This window comes from Astyanax mexicanus, chromosome 10 (genome assembly GCF_023375975.1).
Source record: "Astyanax mexicanus isolate ESR-SI-001 chromosome 10, AstMex3_surface, whole genome shotgun sequence".
NCBI classification, from domain to species: Eukaryota; Metazoa; Chordata; class Actinopteri; order Characiformes; family Acestrorhamphidae; genus Astyanax; species Astyanax mexicanus.
Window position 1 is genome coordinate 2,973,921 of NC_064417.1, and position 23,440 is coordinate 2,997,360.

The window sequence follows — 23,440 nt, forward strand, 5'->3', positions numbered from 1 at the left end:
TGAAATCCGTATCTCAATAAGAGTGTCTGTCTATTGTATTTCTAGCAATAAGACTCTATAGGAAACCAAAGGTTTATTAGGGTCAAGGACACAGTGGTAAAACGCTGCTAAAAAGCCATGCAATTAGTATTTTCTTTCTTACAAACCCTGACTCTAAGTGCTTTTACTCACACAAAGCTCATCAAATGTTAATGTTTTTGGAAGAATAACAGACATGCAATGTTCCTTCATGTTTTAAAAAGTCACAACCAGGATAAATAATCCATTTCACAGTAGGAGCTAACGCCATGCTAAAAGCTACGTCTGTATCAGCTCGATCAATAGCGTTCTGGCTCTGAGTTCACAGCCAATTTCCTAAATTTCCAAAGTTCATTTAAGTTCAAGATCTAATTCAGGACAGGATATCTGCATAATTCAGTCTAGTCAGTGTCACATTGCATATCTCTCAGGTTCGGTTTGGAGACTAGAAGCCTGGAAGACTATTGACTTAGCTAAATATCTGTCTTTCTCTAATGTTTTGTATATGTTTTTCATCCTCATTCATCGTCTGTTTTTCAGTTTTGACCATGCCGGCATCATTGTCAGTAGGCTGGCATGAGGGTGATCAAATATTTGCACCCTTAAGAGTGATAAAAGTCATATACAATCATATACACAGTAAAACTTGACAAGTTAAATAAACTCAAACGATTTGAGGAAACCATATAAGTTTTAAACCATATTTTTATTAAACCATATAAGTTTAATAACTCAAACAATTTAAGCATTTTTTTTAAATGAGTGTGAATAATGCACATAATCATTGTGTTATAAAATGGAGTAAATCAAGTGACTTGTGCTAACCCTGTTCACAATGTAATTGTTAGTTTATTTAAGTATTTTGGACTCGTGTGCACTGTAAACGCTAATAAGTTAAGTCTACTCAAATCATGATTTAGGTCATTTGTTGCCTCAAATCAATTAAGTTTTTTTTAGTTAATTTCAATACTGTGTGGAGTTCAACAAACATTAATTCTCAAAATGATTAATTCACATAAACTAGCTATAGAGTGAACAGTATTGAGAGCACAGCCAATAGAGAGATACTGCAGCTCTGAAAAATGATGCTTGCTCTTACAGCCTACAACACAGAGGCCAAGCAGTTATTCATGATATGTGAGCTACAAGTTTGCCTAAGGTAACCCGGGGTAAATCACTACACACTGATGATGAGTTTCAGAAAATTGGGGACACACCCAGTATGCAAATAGATTGTGTCAGAAGCCAATGAAAAAAAGAAGCTGCCAATGGCAACAGACTAAACTCAGTTATTATAAGTTGGTTCAACTCAAAGGTATATAATAATTGTGTCAACTCATTTAATTTAAGTATGTCTGCCTTAACAGAAATGCATTACACCAACTTAAATGCAATCAAGTTGCAAATCAAGTTGAGCTAAATCATTTACACTGATTGCCTTAAATGATTTAATTATTCACACTATAACTCAAATTAAACACTTAAAACAACGACTTTTTTAAAGGGCAGCTATACATGCAAGAAGGAAATAAATTATTTTTGAGTTAGTTTGACTTTATCAGCATAGGTGATGCCAAGTTTCTGTAATATTTAAGTTATGTTAACTAAGTTAGTTCAGTAAGAAATGCAGTTAGGTTTTACAGTGTAGAAGTGGAATAAGCCTCCCAGCCGTGGCTCAGACTTCCTTATCCTCCTTTATCTCAATCTCTGTACTTTTCCTTTGGCTCAGAGAGCTTACTCTCCAAAACCTCTTTTCCTTCCTAACTTCCTTCTATCCTTTCTTCCACCGCTTCACTACTTAAGGTTCATCTCTACATCTGTTCTCTCGGTCACCTCCGATACAGCTTTGGGTGACAAGACTCCCTTATGCCTTGTGCAATTTGCCTTCTCGCGATCAAAAGTAGAAAAGTCATTAGTGATGTAACCTTCCATTAGTCCTCTATTCAGATTTGGGTTACCCTTCAGGACAGCGGTATATGGAGCAAAGTAAAAAAACGAACTGCACTGTTCCTTGGTCCCTTGGTGCCTTGGGTCCCCAGGCAGTCCACATTTTTGGTCTCTTCCGGCTCAAAAAACACCACTGTAGAAGGTACACAGTGTTTTTGACTACCTGGTTGGGTAGTCGCCCATTGGGAGCTGGAGAAGAATAAAAAAACGTGATCCAGTCCTTCAGGGATGTACTGGGAAACCAATCCCATAGTGGTTGGTCTTAACCCTGTTGTTGTCACTTTAAGATTTAAGATGCAAGTGAAATGCGTAAAAACCCAGAATGCAATAATACAAGTGTAGATTTTTACCCCTGTTGCATAGTATAGTACAAAGCCCTAAGGTGACATCATGTTAAAAAATAAATAATATGTGGTCATGACTTTGTATTTGTAGCCATTAAGGCGTGGCCACAAGGTCCTTTAGTTTAACAGCTAACTAAGCAAGCAGCTCTCAGGGGTTGTGCACAATATGACTGCCTTAACAAGTCGAGGCCACACATTAGGGTCTCATTTCCGTGCCTTAATAAGTCATGGTCACGCATTAGGATCTCATTCCCATGCCTTAATAAGTCGTGGCCACACATAAGTTTCTCATTCCCATGCCATAATATTTTGGGCCATGCCTTAGAATCTCATTCCCTTGCCTAAATAAGTCGTGGCCACGCATTAGGATCTTGTTTCTAGGTCATGTCATGGTCATGGCCACACATTAGGATCTCATTGGCTGAATCACCTGGATTAATAAGTTGTGGCCATGCCTTAGGACCTTATTTCCATGCCTTAATAAGTCGTGGCTACGCATTATGTTCTCATTTTCATGCCTTAATAAGTCATGGCCACACCTAAGGATTTCATTCCCTTGCATTATTAATGCATGGCCACGCATTATAATCTCATTCCCTTGCCTTAATAAGTCATGGTCATGCATTAGGATCCTAATAAAATGTGGCCCGGGCTTAGGATCTCATTCCCACACCTTAATAAGTCATGGCCAAGCATTATGAAGCCATTCTTATACCTTAAAAAGTCATGGCCACGTATAATTAGTCTCATTATAAATTATCTCATTTCCACACTTTAATAATTTGTGGCCACACATATTTTTTCTTCTTTTAACATGATGTCACCTTAGGGTCTCTGTAGTATAGTAGGAAAATTCATGGTATGTAAAAATTTACACAAACACGAAAGCTAAAGCTCAGCTGACGTGACTATTCTGTTCTGTTTAACTCGAATCTTTCAGCTTGAAAAGAGTCTGAATGGAAGAAAGTAAAAGCATCAAATATAAATACATTTCTCCTATTAGCTCCTCCTGCTCCCTGTTCCTCCCCAACGCCTCTGCACCTGCATTCAGCCGTCGCCTCTCAGTAGGAGCATCTCTCAGACATCCTATGAATAACATTAGGGCCAGCAGCCGCTGCTGGGCTTACGTGGGTGATTGTGCCGTGCTCACGCACAAGTCGTGTTAAAGATCTATTTTTCAGCGAGGCTCGTGAATGAGCCGGGTCACCGCTCTCCGTGTGTCACCTTTTGATGTGGGAGGCACACAGAACGCTTAAGGCTGGAATCAATTAGGTAATATTTACAAAAATGGCAGTTTAACATGTGAATAGTGCAAGGCTTGAAAACATAAAAAAAAAAAGATATTCAATTAATATTTTTCTGTGATATCAAATCTTCGAGGGTAGTTGTGGTGTGCCACGTACAGTAGTAGGCATACAACATGTTTGGAACCCACTGGCTGAAATATATTTGTTTCTGTAAATAGCTAAGATGATCAAATATGACTTCTATGATTTCTATGATTTCTACAGAACATTAAGTTAAAGATAAAAACTCTTCCAACACTTAACAATAAGGGTCACAATTAATATTACTTATGACAGTAATAAACATTGTTAAATAGATAAGTAATGTAGTAATGTCTTAACTAATTATTCAGTGGCACTAGTTAAGACCTTTTTAAACATTAATACACTTAAAAGCCAAAGAATGTTGTAAATAATAATGAATTGAGACATTCTGATAATTACTGATAATTATTAACTGTATTTTGAAGTGTTATAATTTTTTTTTTACTAATAATTGACTTCAATTGTATTTAATAGATTTTTCTTACCATATTTTAGTACAAAATTTAAAGAATCATACTATCTTCACAAGTTTTATTTTTTTGGTCATTTTAAAATGACCAAAAAGTAAAAAGTCAAAAACTGGGGGTTTTGAGTGGCAAAGCAGACCAAAATTCTGACTCTATTACCTGAAGGTCTCAAGTTCAAATACCAGATCATGCTGCCTCACCATCAGCAGCTGGAGTCCGAGAGAGCACAATTGGCCATGCTCTCTGAGGTGATTTATGATAGCTGCTCAGTGATTCTGCACAAGCTCACTTCACATGTATCCGAGAAGGCATGTGATTGTTCACAATGTTTTATTGAGTTGGACACATTGGCTAAACTAAATTGGGGATAAATGTTATTTTTCTTTTCTGGGGAGCAGTTTTTCACTCCTTTACATACCAATTAGCCCTACCCCTCTGTTTTGCGTGTGCATAACTAGGGGTAGGAAATCTCAAATATTGTTAGCCTGGTTGGGTAAAAAGAAGTGTTGAGGCTACCAAGAAAGCCACAAATTTAAGTATATTCCTTGTTAAAAACAATAATAACCACTATATAAGAATATGTAGTATATTTAATGTGTAGTTTCACATGTTAGTTTATGGCAATTTTCTTCAATTTAAGAAAAAAATCAATAGTAATTTGTCTCAGTAGATAGCTAGCTAGCTAACTTTCCAACTCCACCTTAAATGGTGCAACAGACAGCAGAATTAGCACTTAAGGTAAGGAAAGGAAAAGTAAAGAAACGGGAAAATAAAATTTAATTTAATAAAATCTAATTTCGCTTCCCCATCACAGAGGAATTAAGCAATGGATAATAATTATTAATTGCTGCATCATCTGCCCCCTTTTCTGAAGACATGCGATAAAATACGCCCTACATTTAACTAGTTAACCAGCAGCAGCAGCTAGGTTGCTGAACTTTAGTGCTCCAGTGCTGGGTTATATATCTGAATTGAGTTCATGAAGGGCTGTACCAATTCTTAAAGGGAGGATTTCACCCCTTAAAAAACAGGTTACAATTAAAAACAAGGGTTAGGGGTATTAAAAAGAAATGGAATGAGGCCTGGTGGGTCTAATCTATCATTTTTACTAAAGTGTTAACAAATAAGATTTATACTCTCTCCAATCTCAGATTCAGAAACGTCTCTCCTCCGCTACATGACTGATGATAAGATCCTCGTCATCCAAGAGGAACCGGACGCGCCAAGGGAATGCAAGCGGGACACCAGCCGCCGCTCCCGCAAGAAGGGCAAGAATCCCAGCAGCCCCAGCTTTCCAATCAGCCCCTCGCTCCTGGCTTCCACTGTGCGGCTGGATGCAGCGGCGCCGCCTGACAGCCTGCCCTTCCCGCTGCCCGAGAACAACACTGTGCCACTTTACCACGTGAGTAACGTGACACTCCTGTCTGTCCTCAGCTGCTCTGAGCTGGAGCTTTAAATAGGGGAATTAATCATTTCAGTGACATTTCACTGGAGCTCACATAATAACCTGAGTCAGGCGACCCAAGTCAATGCACTGGAAATGAGTGGGAAAGCAGCGTTATAAAGCTGTAGATGAAGAGGGATTGATATGATGGATGGCTTTGTTGGAGCCGGTTTGGTGGACAACTTTTTGGTGAAAGGTCTGACAGTAAAAAAAAAGTATTTTCCTGGTGACAATGAAAAAAAATGATGCGTAAAATTTACTTTAAAAAAAAGTAAAAAAAGAAAAAGCTGCATTTGCTTCTTTTAAGTAAATTTATTTCATGCAAATTTAAGTAACTTCAACTCGGTTTCAAGACTTAAATGTTACATAGAGACTTTTAGTAAACTTTACTTAATTTCTGAATACAATATCAACTTATTACGTTCAAATATTTACATACATACATCTCAAATGTTGTAAACAGACCGAGTCTCCTTAGTATACTAAAAAGAATGTACTATATGCCCTCCATGTGTTGAGAGACTGTAATATATGTGTTTTAACAAAACAATTTTATAATAAGACACTTTATAATAAGACTACCTTTATAAAGGGTTAATAAATGGTTTACAATTAGTTTATTAATGGTTAGTAATTAGGTTGTAAAGGCCTTAAAATTTAACAATTAGTTATAACACATACGTAGAAATACATTGAAAGGGCAATAATATAGATGGCTGTGTGATATAGTTCACTATTTGGCAAACAACAGGTTATTGTTGCCCTTTCTACACATGTGTTATAACTGATTATTAATGATTTTTAAGGCATTTACAACCTAATTAGTAACCATTAATAAACGAATTGTAAAACATTTATAAACCCTTTATAAAGGTAGTCTTGTTATAAAGTGGTACCACAATTTTTAAATTTCATTATAATATATTATGTATCATAAACAATTTGAGTAATATTGTATAAATTAAGTAATTGTAATTAGGTAATATTGTATGCAGAAATAATAATAATAATAATAATAATAATAATAATAATAATAATAATAATAATAAACTTTATTTATATAGCACCTTTCATACATTAAAATGCAGCTCAAAGTGCTTTACATAGAAAAAGTCAATCAAAACACTAATAAAAAAGGAAAAATGGAAAAGGAAAAAACTGTAAAATTAAAGATAAAAAGGAAGTAAAGTTTACTAAGTTTACTAAAAGAAAGGATTGACTGAAGTTCAGTTCACTTATTTACTCTATGTAACATTTAAGTCTTGAAACTTGAACATTGAAGTTACTTAAATTTACATGAAATTAAATTTACTTTAAAAAAAAAGCAAATGCAGAAATTTTGTGAAACTTTTTTAAAGTAAATTTTACGCATCATTTTTTTTCAGTGTATCTTGCGTTGCTGTCCTCCATCCTCCATGACCCACAAATGCTCATGTCAGCTAGGGTTAGTGCAAGTCCAGCAGAGTGCCTGAAGCATCTAGAACCATCTGTCTCTCTGTGCTACACCTCTCTAACTCCCACGTACCCAAACCCCACTCCACTGGAGCACAGCACCGTGCCACAGCATCTTCTTCTCTATTACACCACAACCACAGCAGAAGCTGCAAAACCTGGAGAGATGGGTCTTTCCCAATGCCACACTTTTAGTCGCGGACCCGGAGTTGTCAGTCAGAGGTGTCAATGATACAGCTGCTGCTCACACAGTCACACTCTTCTTCATAGCCTAGCAGGAGAGATGGATGGAAGTGACAGGAATAGCTGAGCGCTCAGTACTCTGAGACGTCCACTGTCAGCAGGCAGACAGGCCCTGCAAGATCTCCTACCTTAGGAAGTGAGATGAAAGGGGAATGAGCGAGCAAGAGTTAGAGGAAAAGAGAGAACGAGAGACGAGCCGAGAGCAGAGAGGAACCGGATCACATGTGGCACTTCAGGACGTAGCAGAGTCTCAGAGAAACCAGAGTTAGAAACCTATAACTGAGCCAAAGAAGTCTAGAACATAACCAAATCAACTCCTTCTCTGGTAAAGTATACAGTATAGCATTGGGATGAGATAATAATAGACATGGACATAAAGTGAATCAAGGTCTGTAATGGAGGAGTTTTAGGAAATCACAGCTGGTTGGTGGCTCTCTCTGTGTAAGTAGATGGCTCTCTAACTCCCCTCATGATGCTGCTGGCTGGCACAGGCATCTGTGAGGCCTGGTTCCCACTACACTACTTACACAGTGGTCAGATCGCTGTACCTTTCACTCTACACAACTCTGTGTCTTGCTTTTAAGAATCTTTCAGTCATAGTGGTTTACAAACTACACGACTGAGCAGTGACACAGGATTATAAACTGCACAATCTTTCACCAGGAGGAACCCACTGCAAGGTTGACACCTCTCTAAAAACATGTTTTAAAATTTTGGTGGATTGCTATTTTAGTGGCGCAGCTACCTGCTCAGTCACACTAGTTCATTCTGTTTGTTGTTGATGTAAAAGTTTGCACAACTGCCAACAGGCACGTGCTATGGTTTTGTGCACTGGTGTACAAAAACAGACTGGCGGGTTGTAAGATAGCAATGAGCATCACAATGCATATCGAGTAGGATATAAGCTCTCATTGGCTGTAACTGTTGTTGACAGCCCTAAAAATCAAGCTTGCTAAATATTTATTGGTGGATTGTGAGATCACTCACTCTGTGGTAACTCAGCAATCATTGCCAGGTTGCATCTTTCAGTTTTTGGCACATATGTGTTTGGTGCATAATGTGTTGCTAAACTGAGGCACCTTTAAAAAGAGGCAGCAGCTGACTTAAGTCATAACTTTCCTGGTGTTTTGGGAACATAATTGACAAGGAGGGTGAAGACTAACACATGCATCCTCCTCCGTCAGACTTCGGCTCTTTTCTAACTCCTGGTGATGCTGTAGCATTGCCGAGTAGCATCACAGCGCTAACACTCGGAGGAAAGCACAGTGACTCGGTTCTGATACATCAGCTCACAGACGCAGCCTTGTGCTGATCCACATCACCCTAGGAGTGATGAGGGGAAAGGGTGCCGCCATCTACTGTATTCTGCTCTCTCAGGGCTCCGGCAGCTGAAGGCAAGCTGCATAACCAGGATTCGAACCAATGATCTCCCAATCATAGTGGCAGCGCTTTAGACCGCCGAGGTTCCTACCCTGCGGTTTCTTCTACCTTTGGGCCTTTATGAGTAGTAGTAGTCAGAGACTCATCACATTGTTTACCACTCACCAAATCTGTGCTTACAAGTAAAAGATGAGTCACAGGACAGAAAAGCTCTCGGAGCAGACTGACAGTGACGTGTTGATCTTTCCTCTCTGCAGCAACAGAGAGCCGGTGACACACTGCGAGCAGAACCCGAGAGGTGAGAACTGACCTGCTGCTGTATTGACCCATTAACTTCCATTATGAACATGGAAACTTTCAGAAAATTAAAGCTTTTTTTTCACAATGTGCGCAGATATCCAGGATCTGGAATAGAAATACAAGGAGGAACGTCGATGAGGAAGGTAAATCTTTAGGAATGTTTAATTATTTAACAGTATAGTTTGTTGCGAAAATGGTAGCACCCAAAAGGAGTAACACACATTTCAGATTGCAGTGCTATAGCTCTGGAAAAAAAAGAGACCACTTAAAAATGATGAGTTTCTTTGATTTTACCAAATTGAAAACCTCTGGAATATAATCAAGAGGAAGATGAGAGTGGATGATCACAAGCCATCAAACCACCAAACTGAACTGCTTGATTTTTTTGCACCAGGAGTAAAGCAGCATAAAGTTATCCAAAAGCAGTGTGTAAGACTGGTGGAGGAGAGCATGATGCCAACATGCATGAAAACTGTGATTAGAAACCAGGGTTATTCCACCAAATATTGATTTCTGAACCCTAAAATGTTATGAATATGAACTTTCTTTGTTTTCTTTGCATTATTTGAGGTCTGAAAGCTCAGCTTTGTCTGAAATCTTTTTTGATTTCAGCCATTTCTAATTTTCTGCAAATAAATGCTGTACCGTAGTGCGAAAAATATGTAGATATGTGAAACAAAGTTACATTTCTATTGGTTGATTAATTTTGGGTGCAACTCTTTTTGTGCCATTGAGTGTATTCATTGTGTAGTGATGTTAATGTCAAACTGCAAGCATCCAAAGCCTCTGAAATGTGTGTATTAAAAATTAACCTCTGCTTATAAAACTCCTCTGGGCAATTAACTGTCCTATATTTGCTTGTTTGAATTTGCGAGCTTATCCTCAAAAACCAAGACCCCATGCCAGCAGCAATCCAGCCTTATTCACTTTACTGTAATTCAGAAATGCTAAATAAACTAGCTGTTAGCTGATAGACTTCTAAAGCCTTATACCGACAGATACAGTTGTAAAAGTGGAGGAAAGTAAAAAAAAAAAAAACTAAAGCTATTATAAGCTTCCAACAAAAATTAAATAGCTTTTCTTTTTCTTCTCAACAGTCATTCCACTATACGTCATTAAGAACGAAAACCAAAAAGAGAACTAAAGGTAAGTTGCTTTTGTTCATTTTACTTTTGAAAAACATTTTTTAAACACAGGTACAAGGTTAAATATTCTACTGTTTATACCTCAGGGTCTCTGACCAGCGGCAGCCGCAGGAAAATCTCCTGTAAGGATCTGGGCCACGGTGACTGTGAAGGCTGGTTATGGAAGAAGAAAGATGCCAAAGGGTATTTCACTCAGAAGTGGAAGAAATACTGGTTCATATTAAAGGATTCTTCTCTCTACTGGTACACCAACCAAAATGTAAGGAGTTTTTGGATCTGATCTTTACAAATATTCAATGTATGTTTGAATTATAACAATAGCAATGTATGTTCATAGACCTGCCAGTTCAGCCTGGATTTAACATAATTTAAGTAAATGATGTGGGGTTGGTTGGTTGATGCCTCAGTTGGTCTGCAGGTTTAGGTTCAGCAACAGTATGTGCTGAAAGAATGAGGTCAGCTGACTACCTGAATATACTGAATATAGACCAGGTTATTCCATCAATGGATTATTTTTTCTTCCCTGATGAACACGGCCATATTCCAAGATAAGACAATGTCAGGAATCATGGGGCTGGAATCATCGTCTCTTCCCTGTCTCTCTCTTTCTCTCTCTCTATCTCTTTCACACTGTCTGTCACCTCTCTTCCCTCTCTCTCTCACTCCTATCTCTGTCTCTTACCTTTCCCTCTGTCTTATCTCTCTCTCCTCTCTTACCCTTGCTCCCCTTTCCTGCCCCCTCTTTCTCAACCCGCTCTTTCTCTCATCTCTGTCTCTCACCTCTCTCTCTCTCTATCTCTCTCTCTCACCTCTGTCTCTCTTTCTCTCTCACACTGTCTCTCGCCTCTTATCTCTCTCTCTCTCACTTCTTTCTCTCTCTCTCTCTCTCTGTCTCTCTCTCTTTCACTCATCTCTCTGTCTCTCTCTCACTCTGTCTCATACCTATCCCTCTGTCTTACCTCTCCCTCTCTTTATCTCTCTCCTCTCTTACTCTTGCTCCCTTTCTCTCCCCTCTTTCTCACCCCTCGCTTTCTCTCACCTCTCACCTCTCTCTCTATCTCTCTCTCTCTCTATCTCTCTCTTTCTTTCTCACACTGTCTCTCACCTCACTCACTTTCTCTCCCTCTCACATCCCACACACACACACACCTCTCCTCTCTCTCTTTCTTTCCTCTCCCTCAACTCTCTTTCTCTCTCTATATATATCTCTCATCTCTGTTTCTCTCTCACATCATTCTCTCTCTATGTCTCTCTCACCTCTCTTGTTCTCTCCCTTCTGTCTCTCACCTCTCTCTCTCTCTCTCTCTCTCTCTCTCTCTCTCTCTCTCTCTCTCTCTCTCTCTCTCTCTCTCTCTCTCCTGCAGGATGAGAAGGCTGAGGGCTTCATCAGCTTGCCCGAGTTCAGAATTGACAGAGCGATCGAATGCAGGAGGAAATTGTGAGTCTCCTTCAGGTTCTTCCTCTAAGCTCCCTCATTTCCCCCATCTCTCAGCACCCCCCCTGCAGGCTTGCTGAATTGGCTTCACCCTCTGGGTGATATAGAGTGATATAAAGCGTACATTACCTGGGTGAGGTAGGGAAACAAGCGGAATTAATGAAGGGGGCCGGAGCCTGGGTGTTGAGGAAGAAGACGCAGTGTGAATGATTAGAGCTGGAGCGGGTTATCCCTCACGAGGCATGAGCACTCTCTCTAACAGCTTCTCTCTCATGTCCTCATAGCGCACACTAATGAGCCAAGCTCCTTCACAGCTCTAAATGTGGTGTGACTGGTCAGATCACACTCCTCACGCTGCATGTGCTGCAGGAGAGGTGTCACAGCGGCCCTGTGATACTTTACATATCCTACTAACTTCTTTAATATCTGAGGCACCAAAGAAGCCTTGTCTGCTGTAAAGTGTTTTACTAACTGAGCATAATAAAGTTTAATGTATCAGCTTAATAAAAAGGCTATTTGAGTAAGAATTTCCCAAAATTGTGCTGTAAACACCGTTTTCTTTGCTTTTGGCAACTGCAAAACATATGAAAAAATAAAACAATATAATGCACTATTAAATGTACAGCAAAAACTTTGTTAAATGTCATTGGAATGAATGAAGTAGACTATTCCTTAAGCTTTGGAATGACCATCTAAAAGTATTAAGCTCCATTCTATTGACAAATCGTGAACTCTTTAAGACAGAAAATTGAATCTTGTCGTATAATAATGTGTTATTTCTGTTAGTATTTAAGTAACCTTTAGTCTTTGCTCTGGTCTGTGCGTTTTCTCCATGTTTGCATGTGTTTTCTCTGAGTACTCCAGTGTTCTTCCAACAGAAACACAAGAAAGCTGTAATTATACTGGTAGAACATAGTAATTACTGATAGTGGGCTGTAAATACAAGCTAATTTCCTATTAGGCCGACTGTAAACGTTCATGAGGAAACCTTAACTGTGCATTTTGTAACCGTGCACCTCGCTCTTCTCTTCCAGTGCATTTAAAGCTTGTCATCCCAAAATCAAGAGCTTCTTCTTCGCCACAGACTGTTTGGAGGAAATGAACAGGTGAGACTGGAGCTCCATTTACCCTCTTACACACTCCCCCATACACACTCAGATATAAGCATTTCTGTGATGGACAGTGACGTCAGTAACACATTATTTAGTCTTTCCTAGCATCCTAGCTTTAAAAACACAATGTCGGATTTGAAGAAATGAGCCAGAAGTAACTTAAAGGTGCTTTAAAAGTAACTTAGTTACTTTTAAAATCCAGTAATCCACAAAGTAACTGAGTTACTTTTTAAAAAGCTAATCAGCAATTAGTAATCTTATTACTTTTTCAAATTAACTATGCCGTCACTGATGCTGAAAAAATGAACTGTATGTAGGCCCTCCATACATATGCATATATTACTATTATGATTGGCTACCTTGTATTGTTCCCACATTTTTTTAAAAGTAAAAATTATTTATGGAGTATACATGTAAATGTGGGATGTAAATAGTCACTGTCTTTTTTTGTATAATTTTTTTTGTGTAAACTGCATCATAAATGTGCTCCAAGGTGTATTATAACAAAATGTACGTGCTATAAAATGTAGGGGTGTCACAATTTTGATATTTCATCAAAATCGATCAAAATTATATCATGGTCTCAAGCATCGAAGTCAAAAAGAGGATTGATCCCTCCCTCTAAGCTACGCAAATGGGGCAGCACACTGTAGCCGACGCCGCGGACATTGTGACTGCTGAAAGAGCAGCCCTTTCTCCAGAGAATGTGGTCATTCTCATCCTCTTAAAGTTGTTTTGTCTAGCCTCAAATATGTTAATAGTTTTGGTACCTTAAGGAGCATCTTTCTCTCAGATAAAGTTAATAATAAATCTTTATTAAAGAAAAAAACTTCTCATTCTCAGGGACCAAAAAAGTCTTAAAGTCTTATTTTTCATGTTTATCTGTTATAGTAGGATAGAGTTCCGTTTGTTAAGGCTCTAATTGTTCTATTATTTTGTTCATGACTGTTCCTGTACTTTTTTTTATTATTTATTTTGTTATGTTGCACATTGCTGCTACCAAAAAAAGCCACTAGATGGCATTAGATATATATCTGAATTAAATTATTTAAATTTGACCATTAGTGCCTAATGTGGTGTATTACAGATCACTTGTATCACTTTGCATCACTTATATCAAACCCACCTTTTGAAATAAGATATTGTAAATTTGATTAATCAAAGCAATGACTGACCATAGACTAATCTAAAACTGGCATAGGCTTCTCTGCTGTAAAAAAAAAAGACAAAAGAAAATCGAGAATCGAATCGAATCTAATCGTGACCCTAAAATCGGAAATAAAATCGAATCGAGGATTTAGAGAATCGTGACACCCCTAATAATATGAGAATGCTATAGATTCATAACCTGCCACTGTGTAAGCAGCATTGTAAGCACTATTAATTAAGATTTCTAGTCTGATGACTTTAAGCATGTGGACACACGGACAGTATTTAATGCTGTAAAGGGATGTTTTAGTGCACTAAACGCTATGGTATGATAATGTTTTATATTCTTGGTCTATAATCACACATGCATTCCCTCTCTCTCTCTCTCTCTCTCTCTCTCTCTTTCTCAAACACACACACCTATTTTTTTTCCCAGGCCCGGCCCCATGATTTAAGCCCTTTACATGAATAAGTTATGCACGTTTCTCGTTCTTTGCTGCCAAACGTATAAAAGATTGAACTTGTATGAAGTACATTTTGTTCGTTGTCTCCGTCCGAAAAACACCCAGAACAGATTGTGTTGCTGAGGAATCTAATGGCCGAGCAGACTGGCTGTACAGTTCAGCGGCCCGCCGTATGACAGCTTGTTACAATGAAGTGGCTCCTGATATTATGGTCTGTTGTTTACACTGCACATGGCACTCAACCTACTTCATATCTGAACTCAGCGAACATAATGTGCTCGGCTGTTAGAGGCTTTATAAGAGGCGGAGTCTGCTCTGCAGTGGAGATCACTGCAACAAAGTGAACCGAGGACTGAGTACTGAGTGCTGAGTACTGGAACTTGCTCACAATTTACAATAAGGATAGATTAGATTACTTACTACAGAAAGTCTCAACGAATTATTAGAGGTCTTATCCATCATTTTTTCATTCATTTTAAAATTTCTAGTTGTGTCTCTAGAATGAATGAATGCCATGTGAGCTGTTTTTGTGAAAAAAGTGCTCCGGAATCACTACTTTGCCGTTTTTTAAACTCTGTTTTAACTGTTGTCATCTCTATCCATGTTGTTATTTATTTATTAACTGCTTATTAATGCGCTTTAAATTATTTGGAGCCTAATTAATAACCATTATTAATCTCCTTTATAAACCATTCATAAATCATTTATAAAGGTAGTCTTATTTTAAAGTGGTACCAAACTTTTGATTGGTACTGTAACTAGCAACTTATTCACACAATTTTGTTCACACAACAATAATTTAATTAACTGATTTTTTTTTTTTCAAGTTCTGTGGGGCTTAAACAATTTAGTTAATTTAGTACATATATATACACACACATATATTCAACATTTAGTGTATAATTATTGTTGAACTGCCAATACTCACAGTATAATACTGGAGCAGAATAGGAGAAGTCTCTGTAAAAAAAAAACTCTGTTGCTTTGGGCAACAGACAACACAAAGATGGTAAGTTGCGGAGAGGCCACACCCAATATGCAAATATATGCTGCCAGGAGCCTATGGGAAAGAGCATTGACACATGTAGTAACTAAAAGTTGGTTCAAATCACATTTTTAAATTGGCTCAACAAACATTTTTAAGTTTTCAGGTTTTCAAGTTCTCTGAACTCGTTTTATTGAGTTGTACTGGACGGTAAGTTCACTCAAATTTATTATATTAGTTCTCCTGACTAAAACACAAAATCACTTTTTAGAGTTTATATTTAAACGACCTTCAGAAGTCTGAAGAGGTGATGTGTGACGCATGGCGGCTGTCGGCGCATTCGTGACGCAGATGTCTGCAGCGCATCGCCGCTTCGCTTCTGTTGGCCGGCAGGAAATCCGGAAACACGGCCCGTGTGACTTTCTTTCTTCTCTATTCTCGGCCGTGTCCTCATTACGGCGCTCTCCCGAGACCTCGGTGATCAACGTGCGAACTCATTTGTCCCACATCTGCTCTCATTTCGGGCTGGTGGATTTGGTGGGGTCTTTTTTTCTTCTTTTTTTTTAGCGCCATGGTAGAAAACTCAGAATGACAGTCGTGAAAACTTCTCCACGCTGCCGGAACGGGAACGTGGGGCGGCCTAGGGGACTAAATTTAGACTGATGTCAGCTCAGATGGGATGATGTGTGTAAATGATTTAGTTCCGTATCTGCCCTACTCTCCTCCCACCACCCCCCCTCCCCCCTCCAACACTCCTTCTTCAAGTCACCCAGCCTCCATTTCCCCCTTTCCCCCCGTATCTCCACATCTCAAAGTCTCGCTGCCAATCTACAGCTGGGCCTGGTCTGCTGAGAGACGAATGAAATATGGATGCTGATTATCAATTCATGCAAAAGAAGTGATACGCCGTTTCCACGTCCTCTGTTTGGAAGAGAGGGCTCCGATTGTGATCATTTATTCACATACAGAGGAAATGGATGATGGGGAGGGTGGTAGGGGCCCAGAGATGCCACTTAAAGTTTCACGGGTTCAAGTGAAAAAAGATCTCTTCCTACACAGAGATGTAAAAAGGATTGAGCTTCTCTCAGCTGTAGCGTACTGGTATTTATGATATAGAGGATATACAGAATAGAGACTCTAGAGCCCATGTGCTGCTTGTTCTGCCTGCTGGTTTTGCTGTGACAAAGTGTTATCTATGTTAGTTTAGTTTGCTGTTGGTGTTTATATATGACAGGGGTGTCCAAACTACGGCCCGCGGGCCATTTGTGGCCCGTTTCCTTTTTTGGAGCGGCCCGCGAGGTATTTTAGAAATAGAATGAAAGTTGGCCCGCTGTTAAGCAGGTTTTTATAATGTGAGATTCAAAGTTTGAACGCTAGGTGTCAGAAACAGGCCAAAGAGTCTAAAAGCGGAGAGAGTTCGCATTTCTAGTGCAGAAAAACGGGCCAAAGAGTCTAAAAGCGGAGAGAGTTCGCATTTCTAGTGCAGAAAAACGGGCCAAAGAGTCTAAAAGCGGAGAGAGTGCACATTTCTAGCGCAGAAAAACGAGGAAAAGAGTCTAAAAGCGGAGAGGGGGCGCATTTCTAGCACAGAAAAACAGGAAAAGAGTCTAAAAGCGGAGAGAGTGCGCATTTCTAGCGCAGAAAAACGGGCCAAAGATTCTAAAAGCGCAGAGAGTGCACATTTCTAGCGCAGAAAAACGGGGCAAAGAGTCTAAAAGCAAGGAGAGTGTGCAGTTGTAGCGCAGAAAATCGGGCCAAAGAGTCCAAAAATTGCTTTAATTAAGGAGTTTAATATTAAGAGACATCAAGAAATTAAACATCAATTTGAAAAATCTTAGTTTACACAACACTGTCAAAAATAAAGATAGTCAGTCAAGTAAAATGGTGTGTAAATGAAATAATCAGGAAAATGTATTATTTAAAGTGGTATATTTCATTATTTGTTTTATTATAGAGTCTGTGGCCCGTGACTTCAAATATATTTCTCCTTCTGGCCCCAACAAAAAAAGTTTGGACACCCCTTATATATGATATCTGAACAGTGTTCTCTCTTTGATTGCTGTTCTGTATGTCTGTATGTCTATGGTTAAGGTAAAGTCTATGTCTATGGAAAAATAATGAAGCATTGAGGTTTAGTAGAAATATTGTTAAATTGTAAAACCTAGGGAGGAATAAGTCTCAGAAGTTTATTAATAATATTGCATTGATAGGATAGAACTGTAGATCACAGCCTCCCAGTGGGCTGCAGTGGTATTGCTGCGGGCTGTTGATGTCTATAAATCATAAAATCATTCTCACTTTCTGTTTAGCAAATTTTTAAATGTGACATATTATGTCAATTATTTGCAACAAATAACACATTACTTAGGTCAATTAAGGTCAAGCTGGTTTTACTTTGCCATGTATAATACAAAGCTTTACTTGTTATGTAGGAATGGACAAAAATCAGTAAGTCAGTTCATATGTTCAGTGTAAATATTTTATTTATATTTATTTGCAGAAAATGAGAAATGGCTGAAATAACAAAAAAGATGCTCATCTTTATGAAATGTATAGTCCAGAAATCAATATTTGGCGGAAGGAATATCCCATGCATTTAATCACGTTCTCCTCCACCAGTCTTACACACTGCTTTTGGATAACTATGCTGCTTTACTCCTGGTGCAAAAATTCAAGCAGTTCAGTTTGGTGGTTTGATGGCTTGTGATCATCCATCTTCCTCTTGATTATATTCCAAAGGTTTTTAATTTGGTAAAATCAAGGAAAAACATCATCATAAAGTGGTCTCTTATTTTATATTAGAATATATACAGCTCTGCTGAGTTTTTAATAACATATCGTTTTAATTGAAGATCAATTGTATAAATTCTGCAGCAGTAAAGAAACATGATAACCTGAGACTTAGAACCTCCACACAGCACATTTTGCACAGTACAGCAAGTTTTGTGAATTCTGGCTTTTAATATGTACCTAAGAAAAGTAATGACCTAAAATAAATCCTCACATCTGTAAAACATCTGTCCTAACTAATCTTAAGCTGTATATCTGTATGTTTAAGTATCTGAACAGGGCTGTTTGTAAGAAGTAGAGCAGTACAGTAAGTTAGAGAGCTCACCTCTCCTGTCTCTTTCAGATGGATGAACAGGCTGGGGCTGGCAGCTATTGGTTACACACCTGACGACAAAGTGCCACGGCCGGATGAGGGTAAGGCCAGAATTAGACTCTCGCGCCCTTGACACACAGGACTGTTCTAGTTGAGTGTGCTCTTTCTGAGCGCTTTTTAAAGCTGCTTTCTCTTTCAGATTACTGGAGTGAAAGTGATCAGGACGATATAGACGGATCCATGACTCTGAAACAGGAGGGACCTTCTTCACTCTGTGACACCTACCATCGGACACCCTCGGTATGTTTTACAGGTTTAAGTACTCACGCTGCGAAGGAAGAAATACAGCCGTCTCAGAAAGTTAGAATATCATTGAAAAGTTACTTTATTTCGGTAATTGAGTTGAAAAAGTGAAACTCATATATTATATACAGCTCTGGAAATAATTAAGAGAGCACTTCAGTTTCTGAATCAGTTTCTCTGGTTTTGCTATTTATAGGTTTATGTTTGAATAAAATGAACATTGTTGTTTTATTCTAGAAACTACAGACAACATTTCTCCCAAATTCCCAAAATTGAAGAAAATGAGAAATGGCTGAAATAACAAAAAAGATGCTTTTGAGCTTTCAGACCTCAAATAATGCAAAGAAAAAAAAAACAAGTTCATATTCATAAAGTTTTAAGAGTTCAGAAATCAATATTTGGTGGAAGGAATAATCCTGGTTTTTAATCACAGTTTTTTTTATGCATCTTGGCATCATGTTCTCCTCCACCAGTCTTACACACTGCTTTTGGATATCTTTATGCTGCTTTACTCCTGGTGCAAAAATTCAAGCAGTTCAGTTTGGTGGTTTGATGGCTTGTGATCATCCATCTTCCTCTTGATTATATTCCAGAGGAAAAATCAGTGTTTTAGAAAATTAGAATATTATATAAGACCAATTGACCAATTGGTACTTTTGGCAGTGTGGGCAGTGTGCCTTGGGAAAGTCCTGCTGGAAAATGAAATCTGCATATCCATAAAAGTTGTCAGTAGCAGAGGGAAGCATGTAGTGCTGTAAGATTTTGTGGGAAAACAAAACTGCACTGACTTTAGACTTGATAATAAAACACAGTGGATCAACAGCAGCAGATGACAGACATGTCTCTCCAAACCAAACCATCACTGATTGGTGGAAACTTCACACTAGACCTCGAGCAGTTTGGACTGTGTGTCTCTCCACTCTTCCTCCAGACTCTGATCCCTGGATTTACAAATGAAATGTAAAATTCACTGATGATCAGGCCACTATAACATAATACAACATAACACAAAATGGTTAGATATTGTAAAAAAGGTCAGTATTGTCCCACTTCTCCGGAACTATGTGGCTGGTGTGCTCAATTTCTTTTTTTCCCTAGATTTGATATTGCTCTGCTGTGTCCATATACAGTAGAGTTTTTCGTAAAAAATAGCCAACATGTCACGTCTTAGCCCTGTCTCATGTCTCTGTGTGTCTTCCCCACGTGACCTGTGCCTCTCTGTGTCTCCTGTCAGTAGATTTCCACCATGTGTTTCTCATTTGTAGCTCCGCCCCTTCCCCAGGTGTTTCCAATTCTAGTGTGTTTTATGTTTTATAAATAGCCCTCCTCTGCCACCTTGTCCTCCGTCGGTCTTTGCACCTTCCCATGTCGTTTTGTCTCTCAGCGTTTCTCTGTGTTTTCACATCCCGTTTCCTAGTTCAGTGTTTATCTCGTTTTACTTCTAGCTCCTTGTTTATTTTGCTTCTTTTCTCCCTTGCCCAGTTTAGTTAATCCTGTCTTGTTTTAGTTCCTTGTTTGTTAGTATTTGGTTTATTTTATTATTTGGTTATCCTTGTTCTGTTTAGTTATTTTAGTCTTGTTTCAGTTACTCGTTTGTTTCTTTAGTCTCCCTGTTTTGTTATCGTTAACCCCTTATTTGTTTTGGTTATTGGTTATTTGTGTATCTTTGTTTCATGTTACTTGTTCCTTGTTTTCTTGTTATTTATTTATTAAATTATTATTTATTTTCACCCTACCTGCACTTGTGTCCGCCTCCTCGTCTCCCTGCCTGGGTCTCCGTGACACAACAATCTCCATCTCCTTAGGGATTGAGATTCTAAGCTTGAATAAAACATCAGAGTCAGGCAAAGAGCTTCAAGCTGCAGCTCCTCTTAATTAGACCAAGTTCCACATACAGTGCAGAATCTGTAGTGTGGATTAACAACTGCAGCGGCACCTATGAACACTAGATGGGGCTGAGTCCCTTAAAAATTAAACTTTCTTTCAGTAATTCAGTTCAAAATGTGAAACTCATATATTACATAGATGTATTAAATCATCAAAGTGATCTATTTTAGGTGTTTATTTCTTTTATTGTTGATGATTATGGACCAACACCAGCATTTAACCTGAGTCTCCAAACCATCACTGATCATCAGTAAATTTTACATTTCATTTGTAAATCAAGGGATCAGAGTCTGGAGGAAGAGTGGAGAGACACACAGTCCAAACTAAGTGAGGTCTAGTGTGAAGTTTCCACCAACCAGTGATGGTTTGGAAAGACATGTCCGTCATCTGCTGGTGTTGATCCACTGTGTTTTATTATCAAGTCTAAAGTCAGTGCAGTTTTGTTTTCCCTCAAAATCTTACAGCACTTCATATCTTACAGCTTCCCTCTGCCACTGACAACTTTTATGTAGATGCGGATTTCATTTTCCAGCAGGACTTGTCTATTTTGACAGTCTATTTGTCCACAATGTAACACATTAGCCTTGGTTCAGACTCTGACTGGCTCTGACTTATTTATGTGTGGAAACATCCAAAAAAGCACAGTTTTTAACATCTTTACAATTTCCCGCAGTCTTAACAGAAGCACACGGCCAATCCATTTGCTGTATCAAAGATCCTTAAGGGGGACTTTTAAACAAATAAAATGTGTGGTGTTGGCATGGCACAGTGGATAACACCACTGCCTGCTTGTGAGCTGCCACATCACGTCAGAGACTGGGGTTCAATTTTCTCGGTCTGGGTGACTATACTGTGCTACACCAATAAGTGTAGAGTCCTTGGGCTAGACTCCTAACACTACATTATTGGCCCACCTCTGTAATAGTAATAATAAAAATGTTATAACTGTACAAGAAAAATAAATGTATTAGTGGAATCATCAAACAATATAGAGTTTATTTCAACCTTATATAACTCACCACCTCATTTGGCAGTTCTTCACAAGCTGAATTCAGAGTGTTAGCCGAGGGAAAACAGTCATCTCTGCAGGGACCTTCTCCTAAGACCTGAATTGGATACTCATGTTCTACATACTCACTTTTTTTCATGTGCCGCTCTTCCACTCCTCTCCTTCTCCTCCTCCTTCTTCTACACCTCCCTAAATATCCTGCACACTTTATCCTCCTGCCTTTCCTCCCTACTTTCCTCTCCTGTTCTGCCCCACGGTCACTCGCTTCCTTCCTGGCCTCAGGTTCACAAGCTGCACTGCTCTGAGCCGCAGGCCGCACCGCTGCCGCGCTCGCAGAGCTCCGTGAACCTGATGCGCTCCACTCCCTCCCCTCTTCTCCCGCAGGTCAACTCATCCAGCCCCTTTCCTGAGCCCAAGCACGGCCGGCACTTCTCCAGCGAGTCCACCTACTCCCACTCCTCGGCCGAGGACTCCCGGGGCGGCGAGGGCGGAGGGGGAGGCGGGGGATCCAGCAGCACCCACTCCTCGGGCTGCCGCTCCAACCACCGCGAGCGCCGCTCCTGGCAGGACCTGATCGAGACGCCGCTGACCAGCTCCGGGCTTCACTTCCTGCAGACGGTTCCGACTGAGGGGGAGCACGGCTACGATGGTGGGCCCGGAGGTGGAGGAGGCCGCATGCCTCTGTCTCCCGAACGCAGGAGACAGGCCACTCTGCCGGTGCGGAGACATCACGTGGACCGCGAGGGGCCTTTCCCCCTGGTAGGCACTGAGGACAGGGGGCACCATATGCACCACAAAGCCCACAAGCAGCGAAGTCAAAGCCTGCCACGGAATCGAGAGGTGAGGGCCAGGAGTCTGCTGCAGGGTCACGGTGAGGAGAAGAGCGAGGACGAGGACGTGCAGCATACAAGGCATGGAGAGGACAGCCAAGAGGGTGAGCACTGAAACACACTCCCCACAAATTAAATTTTACTTAAATTTATAGCTTATTTTCTCATGCACCACATAGCTCCAGATTCAAACTAAACAGAAGCAGGTTGGACAATGAAACTGAAACACCTGTCATTTTAGTGTGGGATTTTAGGTTTCATGGCTAAATTAGAGCAGCCTGGTGGCCAATCTTCATTAATTGCACATTGCACCAGTAAGAGCAATTGTAAGAGTGTGAAGGTTCAATTAGCAGGGTAAGAGCACAGTTCTGCTCAAAATATTGCAAAGCACACAACATTATGGGTGACATACCAGAGTTTAAAAGAGGACAAATTGTTGGTGCACGTCTTGCTGGAGCATCTGTGTCCAAGACAGCAAGTCTTTGTGATGCATCAAGAGCCACAGTATCCAGAGTAACGTCAGCATACCACCAAGAAGGACCAACCACATCCAACAGGATTAACTGTGGACGCTGTAAGAGGAAGCTGTCTGAAAGGGATGTTGGGGTGCTAACCTGGATTGTATTCAAAAATGTACTTACAATTACTTTATTTTAAACATCTCAGTTTGGTTGTAAGGATTTCTGAACAGGAGATTTTGAGACAATGTGAAGTTGTCAGTGTAAACTTAACAGTATAACAGGCTAAATTTGCTGTTCCCTTAAAATAACTCAAAACACAACCATTAATGTTTAAACTGCTGACAAAAAAAAGTGTGTTGTGTTATTTTGAGGACACAGGAAACTTCCACTGTTATACAAATGTTATACAAGCTGTTCACTGACTGCTTTACTTCATATCATAGTGTCATATGCTCAGTATTTTCCTATGAAAAGATGTCATAAATTGTGTAAAAAAAACAAAACTAATATATGAGTATAGATTTTAAACAGCTTTATAACAAATATTAAATAAAACATTAAAAACTGTATTTAAAATGGAAGTACTTAAATCAGTGGAAAACTCAACTTTGAAACAGTGCTAAGTATCAAG

At 39.4% G+C, this 23,440-nt stretch overlaps 1 protein-coding gene across 3 annotated transcripts in view; it reads left to right on the forward strand.

Annotated features, from left to right (window-relative positions):
* The window catches only part of LOC103038776 (connector enhancer of kinase suppressor of ras 2), a 117,905-nt gene that overhangs the window by 91,346 nt on the left and 3,119 nt on the right, over positions 1-23,440 (forward strand). For 2 of the 3 annotated variants that reach the window (XM_049484365.1, XM_049484366.1), the window contains 10 exons: positions 5,259-5,509; positions 8,884-8,924; positions 9,021-9,069; positions 10,024-10,072; positions 10,158-10,330; positions 11,436-11,509; positions 12,541-12,612; positions 18,350-18,420; positions 18,519-18,619; positions 21,801-22,452. In XM_049484365.1, coding sequence (XP_049340322.1) covers positions 5,259-5,509; positions 8,884-8,924; positions 9,021-9,069; positions 10,024-10,072; positions 10,158-10,330; positions 11,436-11,509; positions 12,541-12,612; positions 18,350-18,420; positions 18,519-18,619; positions 21,801-22,452 — 1,533 coding nt within the window. The remainder of the gene's footprint in view (positions 1-5,258; positions 5,510-8,883; positions 8,925-9,020; positions 9,070-10,023; positions 10,073-10,157; positions 10,331-11,435; positions 11,510-12,540; positions 12,613-18,349; positions 18,421-18,518; positions 18,620-21,800; positions 22,453-23,440) is intronic. The other variant, XM_049484367.1, reaches the window with a different exon arrangement.